This window comes from Narcine bancroftii, chromosome 4 (assembly GCF_036971445.1).
Source record: "Narcine bancroftii isolate sNarBan1 chromosome 4, sNarBan1.hap1, whole genome shotgun sequence".
Taxonomy (NCBI): Eukaryota; Metazoa; Chordata; class Chondrichthyes; order Torpediniformes; family Narcinidae; genus Narcine; species Narcine bancroftii.
In genome coordinates this window covers 87,584,322-87,600,609 of record NC_091472.1, presented here as the reverse complement: position 1 = coordinate 87,600,609, position 16,288 = coordinate 87,584,322, and the positions used below count along the sequence as shown (strand labels likewise).

At 41.7% G+C, this 16,288-nt stretch overlaps 1 protein-coding gene across 2 annotated transcripts in view; it reads left to right on the top strand.

Annotated features, from left to right (window-relative positions):
- The window catches only part of LOC138759890 (synaptosomal-associated protein 25), an 81,813-nt gene that overhangs the window by 51,989 nt on the left and 13,536 nt on the right, over positions 1–16,288 (top strand). The window contains exons 4-5 of one of the 2 annotated variants that reach the window (XM_069930402.1): positions 2,611–2,728; positions 6,318–6,443. In XM_069930402.1, coding sequence (XP_069786503.1) covers positions 2,611–2,728; positions 6,318–6,443 — 244 coding nt within the window. Of the gene's footprint in view, positions 1–2,339; positions 2,458–2,610; positions 2,729–6,317; positions 6,444–16,288 lie in introns of both variants that reach the window. The other variant, XM_069930403.1, reaches the window with a different exon arrangement.

The window sequence follows — 16,288 nt, the reverse complement described above, 5'->3', positions numbered from 1 at the left end:
ATCATTTTAGATTTGATCTTAGATGTTGAATGTCCAGTTGTCAGTGTGAACATCTAAACATTTGAGTTGTCTTTCTGTTAACTGTTGATGTAAGGGAAGAGAGGTAAATCAGTGGAGGTTTTTTTTTAATGGATGTTTCTTGTAAAATCATTTCTTTTTCATGATTCAGTGAACAAGCCAATGACTGTAACCTATATGAGTATCTTCTCTACAACACAGCTCAGTGACTGACATTGATTCAGGAGGGAAAGCAACAACAGGATATTTATTTCCTATTTGTTCTCTAGATTAAATTTATTGCAGAGGGTTTCTTATTGGAGCTGTTCTCTAATATTGTGTACATTTAAATTGAGAAGGTGTTTCAAGCAACAACATATCTGTGTTTGACCAAGATCTGTAGTAGAATAATACCTTACATGTCATTATTTGTCAGGCGTATATTGGAGTTGTATTTCTGAGGGAAAATTTGAGAGATATCAACCCTCTTGCACTGAAAAGAGTTGAAGCCTTTGTGAATTTGATAAAGTCTATTTCATACAATTTCCCGAAGCTGTTGCATGATGTCTGCAGCATCTTTTGATGAGCAGAATCCAAACTGGAGAGGAAACCTGATCAACTAGGAGGAGGTGGTTGAGAAGGACTCAGGCAAAACCTTTCCCTGTATCTGCCAACCCAGCTTAATTCTATTTCTAAAAAAAAGCACAGAAATGTTGGAGGAACTCAGCTTATCTCACAGCATCCATACGAGGTAAAGATATATAGTCAACATTTCCAGAGTCCTTCGTCAAGGTTTTTTACAATCACAGCATTTGCAGACCTTTGTGTTTCACTCTCTAATGCTATTTCTATTGCAGCTTTGCTCAATTTGACATTTTTTTTTGGGTGGGGGGGAAGAGGAGATGGAATCTCATTGGGCATTGGCATTATAGTGCATAGAATATTACAGTGTGAAAGCAGGCCCTTGGCTCCAACTTGCCCATGCCAACCAAAAATGTCCCACCCATACTAGTCCCACTTGCCTGTGTTTGGCCCATATCCCTGTAAAATCTATCCTATTCGTGTATCCATCTATATGTTTTTTAAACATTGCAATAGTGCCTGCCTCCACTATCTCCTCCAGCAGCTTGTTGCATACACCCTCAACCCTCGTGTGTAAAAAAAAAAGTCACCCCTCATGTACCTATTAAATCTCTCCTCCTCACCTTAAACATATGTCCTTTGGTTCTCAGTTCCCCAACTCTGGGCAAAAGACTGTACAATCACCCAATCTATTCCTCTCTTTTGTGCACCTCCATGAGATCAACCCTCAACCTGGTGTGCTCCCATGAATAAAGCCCTAGCCTGCTCAAACTCTCCCTATGACTGAGGCCCCTGAGTGCTGGCATTATACTCATAAATCTTCTCTGCACCCTTGTAGCTTGACAACACCCTTTCTCCAGTACAGGACACGCTTATGCACAGCACACATTCATTAAAACCAAACAAAAGCAGCTTGTAGCGCGATCAAGTAGACCCAACAGACCAGAAGTCGAGATTAATAGTCTTTAATTGCTATAAACTTACAGTCATATTTTACATGCTGTTGGCCTGATTCCAAGCCAATACTGGAGGGGGGGATTGGGCGATACTGCCTTTATTAGAAATCCTGGAGGGGGAGAAGTTACAGTATTAGGGGTGGGCCAAGCAGTACAATGACTGTAATACAGTGGTCCACCACACAGCTAAAATCCCCTGTCTAGGTAAATCTTTTTTGTTGATCTTGCTAAAACTATTAACCAAGTTATAGAGTTGAACAGCCCTTCTCTTCAAATGGTATCATAAAATTATTTACATCCACCTGTGATGGGACATTATTTAAATATTTTTTTCTAAAAGGTGATTTCCTCCCTTGTGAATCACTTCCTGAAACTGGAGAGGGGAGTCAGCTCAAATATTCCATTTGGGACTCTGGAGCTGCACTGGTACTCTGCAAAATCCACCTAGGGCAGGAGTGATTACTGATGGAGTTGTGGGAACTAACCAAGTGGAATAGGGAAGGCCAAGTTCCCCGTCAAAGATTTCCATATTTTTGCATGGCATGGTTTTAATTTTCAGCATCTATTTATAAACAATTCTCCAGCATCATAAATGTTAAGAATTTAATAACAGATTTCCTTTTTAGGTACACTGATGACAAATATTTTGGTCCAGCATTCAGTACACATGTGATAAGAACGATGCATCCAAGTAGAGAAGTTTTTTTTAACCTTCATAATTTAGTTTACATCAACATTAGTCATGTTTTGGGTCAATGCAAACCTAAATTCATTCCACTACTATCATCCCTTTATCCTGACCAGAACAACTTGATCGTGTGGAAGATGGCATGAACCATATCAACCAGGACATGAAGGAAGCTGAGAAAACTTTAAAAGATTTAGGGAAATGCTGTGGCCTTTTCATATGTCCTTGTAACAAGTAGGTACTGGGTGCTCGGCTCTGATGTGGAGTGTCCAGCTGTCAAAGTGAATGTCTGAAGTTTTTCCTTTTGAATTGTCTTTCTCTATGTTCTTTCTTTCTCATCTGCTTCATTGTGTGGCGATTTATAAAAAAAATCTTGTGTTTGATTAGAACAACTGGAACGCATCGAAGAAGGAATGGACCAAATCAATAAGGACATGAAAGAAGCAGAAAAGAATTTGACAGACCTAGGAAAATTCTGTGGTCTTTGTGCCTGTCCATGTAACAAGTAGGTGCTGTCTGCCTGCCTGCCTGCCAAAGCATCTGGGCATCCAAGGCTCACATTAAGCCTTGTGCAGTTCATCCAGGCGTGGCAATAGAGGCAGGATGAGCGTGTGGCATGCAGAAAAATAATACCATGCAAAGGCATCCATTTCATAGTGTAGGCTCTCTGGTTGATTTAATGCATAGACAAATTAGGCATGCTCCAGCAGAGGCACCCATTCTTGACCTCATCTTTCTGAGAACGACCCTGCATGCTCAGTGTAACGACATCAAGCTACAATCTAAAACCCTAAATAATAGAGTATTACTGGAACACACTCAGTTTGTGCCGTTCAGTTCAACGATGACCTATTTTTTGTGTCATGTAATAGTGTATGTCGTAAACATGTTCAGCAATGAATGAACTGTTTGCAGTGATGGATTTTGAGCATGTTGAGATCCATTTTAATGCATCATGCAGGTGGGTTCATCATTGCTTTGAAATGTCACCTTGTGGTTTGGAAGCAAAAGAAGTCAAAACAAAGAAGCATGTGAAACGAATATGGTTGATTCTACCTCCCTAAAAGCATGACACAGTCCAAACGTAATTTTCAGCCAAGTACCAGCAGAAATGTTTACATAAATTGATCAACTTCTGTTCCTTTGTAGTCACCATTCACCAACATTTTGTGAAAAAATTTGTTACCTGAGCATGTTTATCACTAATATGTTTAATGCCTGAGTGTGTTCTGTATGTTATGTAATGGTCTATTATTTGAGCATGCAGACATACAATAGGCAATGACACAGGATCTGACCATGTGCAGTAAACTGTAATAGTTTGTCACCTCTAAAAACAAATTCTGAACCATGTGCCATAAAAATTAAGTTACTTGGATTATTAAAGATGCTTTCTACTTGCTTGATCATCCAACCCCTGATCCAAATTCTAACACTTTAAAATAAAAATTCATGTCACAAGATTTGGATGTTATAGGCAAACGCATGACTTATTCCACATACTCACACTCTGTTGACAAGAAGTGGATGAGGCTTTGACTGAAATCTCTGCAGACTGTGTACTGGCCTGCAGTACCTCTGTATAGCATCAGAAAACCCGTCAGTTCTGATGATCACCCTTCATCAAGTTCCAATTAAAAGCTTGCTCAAGGAAATATCTGCTCCCTCCATTCTGGCCACAGTAAGAACAACCGATGGTGCATAATTCGTTCAAATAAGATGCACCATTTCTCTCTCCACATTATTTGCTGCAGATTAAATTCAGTCAAGGGTTCAATTCTCACTGATATTTTACTGCTGTGTAAGAAAAGGTCCCTTTTTTCAAAGCTTTGTACTTGCATCATATCCCTCCTGGTGACCTACTTCCTAACAAAATCTGCCCATCTTTGAAATGTTTGCAGAAAACTGGAACAAGAAATTTTCCTCAACAAGTTTTCTCAGTCACATGACACCTTCATGAATCTTAAACTTAACATTTGCTAGAAGAGGGAAGAATTGGCATTCCATCTCTCCCTGATTGTAGCCTTTGTGAAAAAGAATATACTTTAGCCCATTCTTCTATTGCATTGTATTCCCATTCAGTTGATTGTTGTATGAGACACAAGAGACCACAGTCTTGAGCATAAAAACAAACTGTTGGGGGAACTGGGGCAGGCTCTCAACCTAAAATGGCGACCATCTCTTTGCAGAGATGCTACCTGACCCGTTAAGTTCCTCCAGCAGTTAGTTTATTGAATAAGAGTTGTGCCCTGATATAAAACATCTACGTTGACAACCTATTCTGGTAAATGTTCTCATCCTCATTCAGTAAGTTGGAATGTTCCACTTGGTAATCCCTCTCCAATGGCTAAAGAGGAAATGTTGCAAATTCTATGAAAAATTTGCAAATGTACCTAATCACCAAGTAAGGGATGTTACATTGTCTAATGTAATGTGCCATAAACATGAATCTGGCTTGCATCCTCGTAAGTGGACTGAAAAAATGCTATGCCAAAAGATAGAGTTTCAGGTAGAGTATCAATTGAGTTGCTATTTTGCAAACATTGTCACTTTGAAAACCAAATTTGCTGACTGTTGATCCAAGACTTTCCCAGTATTATCCCATCTTCAGCTGCCTACTGTATGGATCTGATGAAAACTATCTGAGACGATCTGCTTTTGCTTTTCCCTTTTCATCATGAAGAGATACCTTGATTTCTTTTTACCCATTTCCAAGACCCAGTACCAGCATCCACTAACAGAAGGCAAAGTTCTGGCACCATTGTTATGAATGCCGTGAAAAGTGACCTATTCTGCTCTAGGTTAAAATGGGCAATATTGGGCCGTGATAGAGCTCTATGGCAAATGGAATCACATTTGCTGACCTTCTCTCTTGATTGCAACCAATAAAATTAATCCCGAGCAGGTTGATGGTGCTTGTTTTGCAGGCCTGTCCAAATCCAACCTCACCTCTGCAGCGTTCAAGAATAAGTCACCTTATGATTAATCAGGTGACTGAAAAGTAAAACACAAGAAAAATAGTGTGACTCTCTAACACTTGCAACATGCTGCACATCTCAGAGGCCTGACACTGCAGCAGTGCCATGATTTATATATTGTTGTAGGCTGCACAGAAGAGAATGGGTCTTCACATTTATTTATAATACACAAGTTTTGCAAGTCTTTTTTTCAGCTTGCTACCAATTAATTGTTTGGTTCTGTTTTTAATCTCATCTCCACCCCCTCCAATATTATTCAACTATCAGAGATCCATTCTGCCTGTGAGCGTAACCAATCATTAGTGCCCTTACTGCTGGTGCACCTGATGTTGGTGACCCACTAGGGTAGTGGAGTTGCCTGAATGTGCTTCACATTTCCTTTTCATGCCCAGGGTCCAAGCATGAACAAGGTCCAAGGGTTATCCAGTGCTTTTCCTTCTGATGCTAATATTTTAATGATTGCTTTTTTTTTGCTCTTGCATTTGTTTAACTTCATGTTTGTCTTTAGTTTGTGTGTTCGTTTCAAGGACATGTACGTTTTGTTTGGCCATTGAACTATTAGAAGTACCGATATATTAGTCTGGAATGTCACCAAAATTTTAAATGTAAAACAAGCCTTTCAACATAATATTGGTAAAGTGGATCAGAAAAACAATTTCAATTTGCTGATCTTCATGTTTGACATGTTACTTTGAGAGGAGTCAGTCAACTAGTTAATGAAACCAAATACTTTCATTATCTTTATCAATAAAGGAGAGTATATTTCACCTATTTTTTTAAAAAAATGATCTGTTTTCTGTCATTGGATGTCTTTTTGCTAAATTTGGCAGTTTTGTTTTTCAACTTGCTGAAGTATTGTATCTTGTTTAATAATCCTTTTCACTAATATCTATGTTAACATAATTACCAAAATATTCCTGTTGAACTGCAGGGAAATGAAAATAAAATAGATGTTAAGAGCAATCATGGAAGCATTGAACAGCACAATATATCGGTATACTATAATTTCCTCAAATATCCATTTGCCTAATCCAGTTAGAACTTTGAATGGAAGCTACTTGGCTGTACACAATAGTTCCAATATGCACCTTGTGTCTCATGGTTTCAATTTTCCAGGCTCAAGTCAAGTGATGCCTATAAAAAGGCCTGGGGGAATAACCAAGATGGGGTAGTTGCCAGTCAGCCTGCTCGGGTGATGGACGAGCGAGAGCAGATGGCTATCAGTGGGGGTTTTATTCGCAGGTGAGCTCAACTGCATTATTCCAGAGCACATGTATGTCAAGGTATGATACTTGATGTTATTAGATCATGAGATGTTATGTTGCCTTCTCGTATCTCTTTTTGTGACATCACAAAACATTGGGTGCAGATTGGCAGCCATAAAATTGGGATGTAGCAAATTAAAAATCAGAGCAAGAGGTATGCAAAACCAGGGAGTTGGTCAAAATAGATTTAATGATCCAAAAATGGGAGGGAGAAATGGTACTATTAACAGTAACGTTACACTGTTACAGCGGATGAACGAACAGCACAAGCCTGAAATGTTGGTTACGTAAATTTATCTTTGCTATATAAAGTATGCTGTTTGACCTGCTGAGATTTCCCAACATTGCTTTTACTTCAATCACTGCATCTGCAGACTTTCATGTTTGACTCCTTTAATTAAGGAGGATTATGAGGAATTTGAAAGCATAGTGAAGAGGAAAATAAGGAGGAATAAAAGAGGTTTTGAGATGGTTTTGGCAGTCAGTGCAGGAGAGGACCTAGAAAGATTTTAATAATATCAGTATTTTTAGTAATTTCAGTAATTTAATAATATAAGTGTCACAAGGGAAGGAGTAAGTACAGTAAGGAACCAGGAGGACTGTGTCGTGTAGAGCAGGAGGAGATGGGGAAAATATTAAATGAATACTTTGTGAATGTGTTTACTGTGGAGAAGAATAAGCAGGAGTGGGAGGTGAAGGAGGTAACCAAAGGTAGTCCAGGTCATGTCTTATGAATTGAAGAAGTCAGTAGTCAATAGTGAAGGGGTGTTAGTAGTCAGCCAAGATCAAAGTGAATAAATCTCTAGTTCCAGATCAGGTGTATCCCAGAATATTGTGGAAGGAATGGAACAAAGGAATTTGACTGACATTTTAAATTCATTGCTGAGGCCAGAAGTTTGGAGGATTGATGAATGACCAATGTAGTGTTATTTTAATAAGGCTGTAATGTGAATCCAAGTATCTATCAACATTTGGATAGCCATGAAAAAATTAAGGAGAGCTATGATGGATTTGTGTGTAGGAAATTGTGCTTTGTGAACTTTACAGAATTTTTTGAAGAAGTGCTCTGAGTCGGAGAAGAAGGACAGGTGGGGGGGGTGGGGAACAAAACATAAAGGTAAGCAGTTAGAGGGTTTGAAATGTGTCTATTTCAATGCTAAGAGTAGTAGGAATAAAGGGGATGAACTTAGATCATGGATCAGTATGAGGAACTACAATGTTGTGGCTGTTACTGAAACTTGCTGGAGGAAGGGCAAGATTGGCTGATGCAGGTACAGGGGTTTAGATGTTTTAAAAAGAATAGGTTGGGAGGTAGAAAAGGGGGAGAGTAGCATTACTGGTCACGGCTATAGAAAGGGAGGACACTGCGGAAGGTGTGTCCACTGAATTGATGTGGGTGGAGGTAAGAAACAGGAAGGGAGCTATCACTGTGCTGGGAGTAGTCTACAGGCCCCAAAATAGCTCTCGGGACACCATGGATCAGATAAGCAGGCAGATTTCGGAATGATGCAGGAAATACAGGGTTGTAATTATGGGTTATTTCAACATTCCTAATGTTGACTGGCACCTAAGGACTGCAAGAGGGATAGATGGGACTGAATTTGTCAGGTGTGTACAAGAAGGATTCCTGACACAGTATGTGGACCAGCCAACAAGAGGAGGTCACACTGGATCTGGTTCTGGGGAACGAACCTGGTCAGTTGGTGGACCTCGCAGTGGGGGAGCATTTTGGTGAGAATGACCACAACTCCCTGAGCTTCAACATAACTAAGGAAAATGATAAAAACATTCAAACTGGGAAATTGCTTAACTGGGGAAGGGCTAATTATGAAGGGATGAGGCAAGAACTAGTGAGAATAAATTGAAACAGATGTTTAAGGGTGAAAGCACAGAAGTAATGTGGAAAATGATTAGGGACCAATTATGCAGGGTTCAAGATATGTTTGTCCCAATGCAACAGGAAAAAGATGGTAGGATAAGGGAGCAGTTCAATTCAGAGAAGTATGATTGTAAATTGATGAGACAGGTCAGACAACTAGTTAAGAGGAAGAAGGAAACATATATCAGATATACAAAGCAGGAAACAGGAAGGGCTCATGAGAAGTATATGGTAGTCAGGAAGGAGCTTAAGAAAGAACTTAGGAAAGCTTAAAGGGGGCATGAGAAGGCCTTGGCATGTAGAATTAAGGAGAACCCCAAGGCGTTCTATGTATATGTGAAGAACAGAAGGATGACAAGAATGAAGGTGGGGCAGCTAAAGGATAAAGGAGGCAACATGTCCCTGGAGGTTGGGGAAGTCCTAAAGGAATATTTTGCATCAGTATTCGCAAGAGAAAAGGACCTTGATCAGGTCAGAATAGAAAGCCCTGTGTGCTGGACAATGTGGAGATTGAGGAAGTGGAAGTGTTGGATCTACTTAAAAACATCAAGATTGATAAGTCCCTGGGGCTGGATACGATATATCCCAGGTTGCTGTGAGAAGTGAGGAAAGTGATAGCTTGGGCAGAAGCTATGATCTTGGCCACAGGAGAGGTGCCGGAGGATTGGAGAATGGCAAATGTAGTTCCCTTGTTTAAAAAAAAAAGGAAATAGGGAGAATCCTAGGAATTATAGACTAGTGAGTCTTATGCCAGTGGTGTGCAAACTAATGGAGAGGATTCTTAAGGATAGGATCTATGAGCATTTGGAGAAATACAGTCTACTCAAAATTAGTCAGCTTTGTAAAGGGAAGGTTATGCCTCACAAGTCTAATTGAGTTTTTTAAGGCGGTAACAAAATAAATTAATGAGTGTAGGCCAGTAGAGGTTGGCTACATAGATTTTAGAAAGGCATTTCACAAGGTCCCCTATGATAGACTCGTCCAGAAAATCATGAGGTGTAGGATCAGAAGAACCTTGGCTGTGAGGATAAAAAATATTGGCTTGGAGAAAGAAAGCAGAGAGTAGTAGTGGAAGGAAAATTATCTACCTGGAGGTCGCTGACTAATGGGGTCCCACAATGATCTGTTCTAAGACTCCAGCTCTTTGTGATTTTTATAAATGACCTGGATGAAGAGGCAGAAGGATGGATCAGTAAGTTGATGACGTGAAGGTTGGAAGAATTGTGGATGAAGCTGAAGGTTGTCAAAGGGTAAAGGAGGATATTGACAGGTTGCAAAGTTGGGCAGAAAAGTGGCTGATGGAGTTCAATCCAGATAAGTGTGAGGTGATGCATTTTGGAAGGGCAAACCAGAAGGTTGAGCACAGGGTTAATTGTTAGTTACTTAAGTGTGTGGATGAACAGAGGGACCTTGGGGTTTAAATCTATGCATCCCTCAAGGCTGCCACACAGGTTGATAGGATAATTAAGAAGGCCTATGGGATGCTGGGATTCATCGATAGAGGGATTAAACACAGGAGCAGAGACATCATATTGCAACTCAACAAATCTCTGGTAAGACCATACTTAGAGTATTGGTTTCAGTTTTTGTCAGCTCATTACAGAAAAAAATGTGGAAGCTATGGAGAGGGTGCAGAGGAGATTTACCAGGATGTTACCTTGATTGAGAATCAAGTCTTATGAGGCAAGGTTAGCAGAGCTGGGGCTTTTCTCTTTGGAGCATAGAAGGATGTGAAAGGAGACTTGATAGAAATCTACAAGATTATGAGAGGCATAGATAGGGTGGACAGCCAGCATTTGTTTCCCAGGGTAGGATTATCAAACTCCAAAGGACTTGTGTACCAAGTGAAGGGGACGACATCAGGGGTAAGGTTTCACAGAGAGTTGAGGGTGCCTGGAATGCCTTGCCAGGGATGGTGTTAGAAGCAGAAAGATTGGGGGCATTTAAGAGACTCTTGGACAGGCACATGGATGAAAGAAAAATAGAGGGTTATGGGGGAGTGAGGTTTAGTATTTTTCTTAAAAGAAGGAATACATAGATTAGGCACAACATTGAGGGCCGAAGGGCTTGCTGTATTGTTCTATGTTCTAAGTAATAAAGAGGGCAAATGAGAGTAAGGCAGTTGATATGGAAAATAATGGCAGAAGAGACAGAAGGCCAGTTGGCCAATTGGATAAAAGAATTGGCTCAGTGATAGGAGTGAGAGAGTGTTTTGAGAGGGCAGTTTTTCAGACTAGAGGACCGTGACCAGTGGAATGCCTCAGGGTTCAGTACTCAGACCTTTGCTTTTTGTAATATGCAAAAATGATTTGGACATGGATGTTTATAGCAAAGTAAGTGAGATTGCTGATGACATGAAAAGATGTGCTATGGTGGACAGTGACAAAATTGACATAAGTTTACAACAGGATATAGATCAGATGGGGAACTGCCAGATGCAGTTCAATTCAGAGAAGTATGATTGTAAATTGAACCAGGGCATAACTTATGCTGTTAATAGCAGGGCCTTGAAGAGCATAATGGAGTAGAGGATACTAGTGGTGTAAGTACATGGGTCTTAAGCAGCTCCCGAGATAAGGTCGGCCAGAAGGTGGTCACAAGAGGCAGAAGAACGGTCACAGAACTACCTCGACTCAGCTCAGGATCTGAATGATTACACCAGGGCTTTTACAAATTTTATCAAAACAGGTGTAAATGAGTGTGTCTCCACCAAATTGTCCAGGGTTTTCCCTAACTAGAAGCCATGGATGAACAATGAAATCCGGAACCTGGTAAAAGTGAGACACAGGCATTTAAATCCAAAGACCCTTAACATTACACAAGAAGAGGTGGAAAATCACATAATAGGGTGCAAGAGTCTCAACATGGACAAGACAAAGGAGATGATCGTAGATTTCAGGAGGACCAGGAGCAACCACACTCCACTGCACATCAACAACTGTAATGGAGAGAGTGAAGAGCATCAAGTTCCTTAAAGTTCAGTGACCTTTCGTGGACACACACCATCTCCTCATTGTCCGGAAGGTGCAACAGTGGCTGCACTTCCTGAAAAGACTGAAGCGGGCAAGGTTACTGGCCACCATCATATCAACTTTCTACAGGAGCTTTATCGAGAGCATCTTGGCCAGATGCATCACCGTGAGGTACAGTTCCTGCAGAGAAATGGATCGAAGATCAATCCATAGGACCATAAGAGTGGCAGAGAGGATCACTGGAGACTTCCTCTCTTCAACCCCCACCCCCCACCCCCAACCCTTGACGTGATCTACCGGGATCATTGCCTGGAGAGGGCGCACAAAATCACTGAGGACCCCTTCCACCCTGGACACATCATCTTTCAGTTGCTCCTGTTGGTGAAGAGATGTAGGGGAATCAGAACCAGTACCACCAGGCTGAGAAATAGCTGCTTCCCAAAGGCAGTGAGAATGTTGATCAACCAAAGGAACTGCCTACACTAACCATCCAAGACTCTGATATGTATGGAACAATTCTTATTTATTTATTTGTATGGATAAAATACTTGTCCTGCATAAGAATTGTTTGTCTGTATGTGTGTTATGTCTGGTTGTGTCTGCATGTTTTGCACCGTGGAGCAGAGAACACTATTATGTCGGGTATTACTTGTACAATCAGATGACAATAAACTTAATTTGACTTGAAGGAGATAGTACAACCTACAAAAAGATGTCTCCTGGGCAAAATGGAGATTCTCTGGCAGGGCCTAACTGTCATAATCTGCTACAAACTAAATCCAGTGCAGTAGGAGACAGCAAAGTTTCACTCAATGTCTTCTACACTTGATTTGACCACCAGAAGAAGGAACAGTCATTGTGCACCCCCATATCCCCTAATAATCTTCTACTGTCAGTATTCGAGGATAATGTGTGCAGGCACCTTTGGCCTGGAGCCTATCCAGGCTCGGCTCTTGGAGGAGGATCTTGCTCAGCAGGCCCTGAAGAGCGGACTGGGACTCCTAATACGCGGCATCCTCTGCTGCCTCCAGCCCGCCTGTCGCAGCCTACAGGCCCACCATGCTGTCCAGTCACATCTTGATGAGCTCAGTCACATTAAGCAGGGACCCCAAACTGAGCAGGAAAGTACTGGCAGACATGGAAAGCTGGTACAGGGAGGGTAGTAAGCCAGCTCCTGGGCTCGGCCTTGATGAGGTTCTGCAGATGGGTCACGTTGACTGAAATACTGTGGCCGCTGCTGTTCATGCCAGAACTAAGCACTTGCACATTAGCTGCGCTAAACATTCCCCCATCTGCAGGCCCACTGCACATTCCCCTGCCAGCCCCAGTACTCAAATCCATCGTACATGTGCTGGTCGGCACTAGTGCATGCACAAAAGAATAAAGCCCAACCAGCCAATGGACTGTGGGATGGGACACCGTCAACTAATTAAGTAAGGCTGCAGCTGTGAGGGAAAGAGGGAGGTGAGATCGGGAGAGGAAAACCAGAAATGTACAATCCAGTGATCATGGGGGATCAAAGGTGGAGATGGTGAGCAAATTTAAATTCCTGGAAGTCACTATCTCGAAGGGCCTTTCTTGGACCCAACACACAAATGTCAGGATGCCAGCATCTCTACTTCTCAAAAGTTTGTGTAAGTTTGGCATAAAGTCGAAAACCTTGGCAAACTTCTACAGATGTGCAGTGGAAACTGTGCTGACCGATAGCATCACAGCCTGGTATGGGGCACAAATCTCTGAGCATAGAGCCCAGCAAAAGGTTGTGGACACAGCCAAGTATATCACAGGCTAAACTGTCCCCACCATCAAGGGAATCTGCTGTCAAAAAGCAGCAGCAATCAAAAAGGATCCACACCATCCAGAGCACACTCTGTTCTCGCTGTTGCCACAAGACCTATACCACTAGGATCAGGAACGCTTGCTAACCCTTCACCATCAGACTCTCTCTTTGCACATTATTTATTATTGAATATTTATTTTCTGTATTTTGCATACATATATTTTTCTTGACTACAGTTTTTTTGCACTACTGAGAAGTAGAAATTCTGCCCTGCCCGCAGGAAAAAGAATCTCAGGGTTGTATGTGATGTCATGTTTGTACTCTGACAGTAAATCTGAACTTCAAACTTTTAAAGATGGCAGCACAGGTAGACTGAGTCATTAAGGGAGCATTTGGGACACGCCTTCATCGATTAGGGTATTGAATGCAACTCGTGTTGAAATTATAGGAAAGGCTGGTGAGGCCACACTGAGAATATGGTGTGCACTTTTAGTCGACTAGATATTGGAAGGATATCATGAAGTTAGAAAGGGTACTGAGGAGGTTTATAAGGTTGCTGCCAGGATTATAGAAGTTGAGTTATCGTGAGACACTGGAAAAACTAGGCATGTTTTCCTTAAAGCTTCAGAGGGTGAGAGGGAATCTTATAGTCTATAAAATCATAAAATCATAAAATGAATAGTGTCAGCCTGTTTCCTGGTGCAGAAGAATCAAAGTTGAGGGACATTAAGGGAAGATGGTGGGATTTAGAAGACTTCTTCAAACTCACATGGTGGTGGGCATATGGAATGAGCTGCCAAAGTGCTGGAGGCAGGGACGTAAGCTTCCTTCAAAAACCACGGCTCTCTACCAGCGTGTGAAGGGGTTGGAGAGGTTGGCCCTAATGTAGGCAAGTGGGACTGAAGCAGGAGGGCATGTTTTCCAGTAATGGCAAGCTGGGCGTGCTTCCATGCTGTTTGAGTCTTTGACTCAATTATCCTTTTTACACAGAAATCCTGCAATATTGCCGTAAATGAGACCCGTCATTAAGCCAGCTTTGGTAATTTACATTGAACCAAACAAAGCTGCCATAATGCCAAGTCAAGGTGTAATCTTACACAGCAAGCTGACATTCCAGGAGCTAAAGAGGTGGGACGTGTAACACAATAGTGTCGGTGTCTAGTGTCACATATATCATAACATATTTGATGGCATGTTAGACCCAATTTTCCCCCTATCTTGTATGCAAAGTTGAAATTATGGCTGTTGGGAGGGGGCTGATGGCAGGCTGTTGGGAAACTCTCCTGGCAGTCCATTGTTGGTACCGGCACTAGTCATTGTGTTGAGAAAGTGTCAGGTTCGAGAGAGAAGAGTCTGGACACAAGGGTTTGCAATCAAACTTAACTTTTATTAACACACAATTAATAGAAGAGCATGGGAAAATCGTAACGGGAATAAAACACACATGTGCACAATTTATAAAGGAGCATGAGAAAATACGCATACAATTTAATTTAATAAAGCATAAGCACACAATTTATGAAAGTGTGGGAAAATCTAATGCAAATATTGATCTACAGAAGTGGATTTCAAACTTTTTATTTCCACACATACCACCTTAAGTAATCCCTTACTTATCTACAAATGTGGCTTCCCTTCCACCATTATCTATCATTGGGGCTGGTGATGGGCTGTCGGGGTGGGAGAGAGGGAGTGGGCTTCAGACTGATCAATCTGAGGACAAATCCATAGACCAGCTTGCTGCAGCAGAAGGTGACTAGAAGACACCTGGGGACAGCTGAGAGTGTGGGGGCAGTGGGATCAGTGTGGGGACTGGTCCTTAATCACAATGCCAATCCCTAACAATAATCTTCTCTCCCTTAATATCTGAAGGGCTGTCAGTGACTGTCTTGAATACATTCAGTAACTGAGCATTCACATCCTCCTTCAGTCATGTTCCAGACTCAGTACCTTTGATGCATACTTTTTATTTTACTCATGAATGATCAAGCCCTATTTTGAAAGAACAACAGCCATCCCATATCTGTCTTGTCAAAACCATGAATTATGTACTTATGAATTAACTCATCTCTCATTCTCCTCCCAGCAACACATCAGTGCTTCACCCACCTAACAAAGTGGTGAGTCTAGTAAAGGATGTATCACTATTTCACCACCAGCTCATTTCATCTCCAGCTCCAGCCAATTCATCTACAGTTCATTTCAGACTTTTGCATTTATGGGAGTATGCATAGTCATTCGAAATGGACAAAACCCAAAGTGCTGCCTATCAGGTATTCCCTAATGAATTACTCGCTGTCAGACAGATCAACTCTGCCTTTTACCTTTGCTGTATAATTGCAGTTCAATCTGGCAGACCTAGTGTCAAATCAGTGATGTACTGGAAATGATACCTTGCCAGGTTGGTGCTGGACCCAGCCACACTTTGTGATTGCCCTCACCCCCCCCCATAAGCGGCCCACAGCAACACTAATATTTTGCAGCTGGGTGATCCCAACTACTGTGAGGCTTCCACAACTCTTTCACCAAATGGACGCGGCCAAGAATAGCAAATGGGCTTCAGACTGTTCAAACTGAGGAAAAGCCCACAGACCAGCTGCTCACAGCACAAGGTGACTAAAGACACCCATGAACAATTGGGAGTGGGATGATGGGATCAGTGTGGGGGCTGGTGGTGGGCTGTCAGAAGATTCTCCCAGCGGCCCACTGTCGGTCCCCACATTGGTCCCACCGTCCCGCTCCCCCGGGAGAGAGCGGGACAGCGGTATTGTTATTAAAAAGATTTTTCCTGTTGTCCTACTTGCATGTTTTGTCCAAGTTTTAAATGCTTACCCGTAAATACACTAAAAAAAATTACAATACACATACACATCCTTTCCTGTCATGGTGCCATAATGCTGGATTACCCCTTTTCCACAGGCAGTAATCTGGTGCTGTTACTACCTCTGCTGCCGGAAAAAAGCCGGGACTGGAATTATTCCCCCCCACCATTCTGAGTCTGTGCCATTTTTCATAGAAGACATAGCCACAATATCCCGGAATGAGGTGGCTGTGTAAAAGGGTCAAATTCCTCGAATGAATAGTTCACATCTTCAATATTATTAAAAGCTGTGAATAAGAAGCACCTACCATAAATTTTGAGTGGTGGATACCTGGGAATGCATTGCTGGGAATGGTAGTGGTAGCTGATA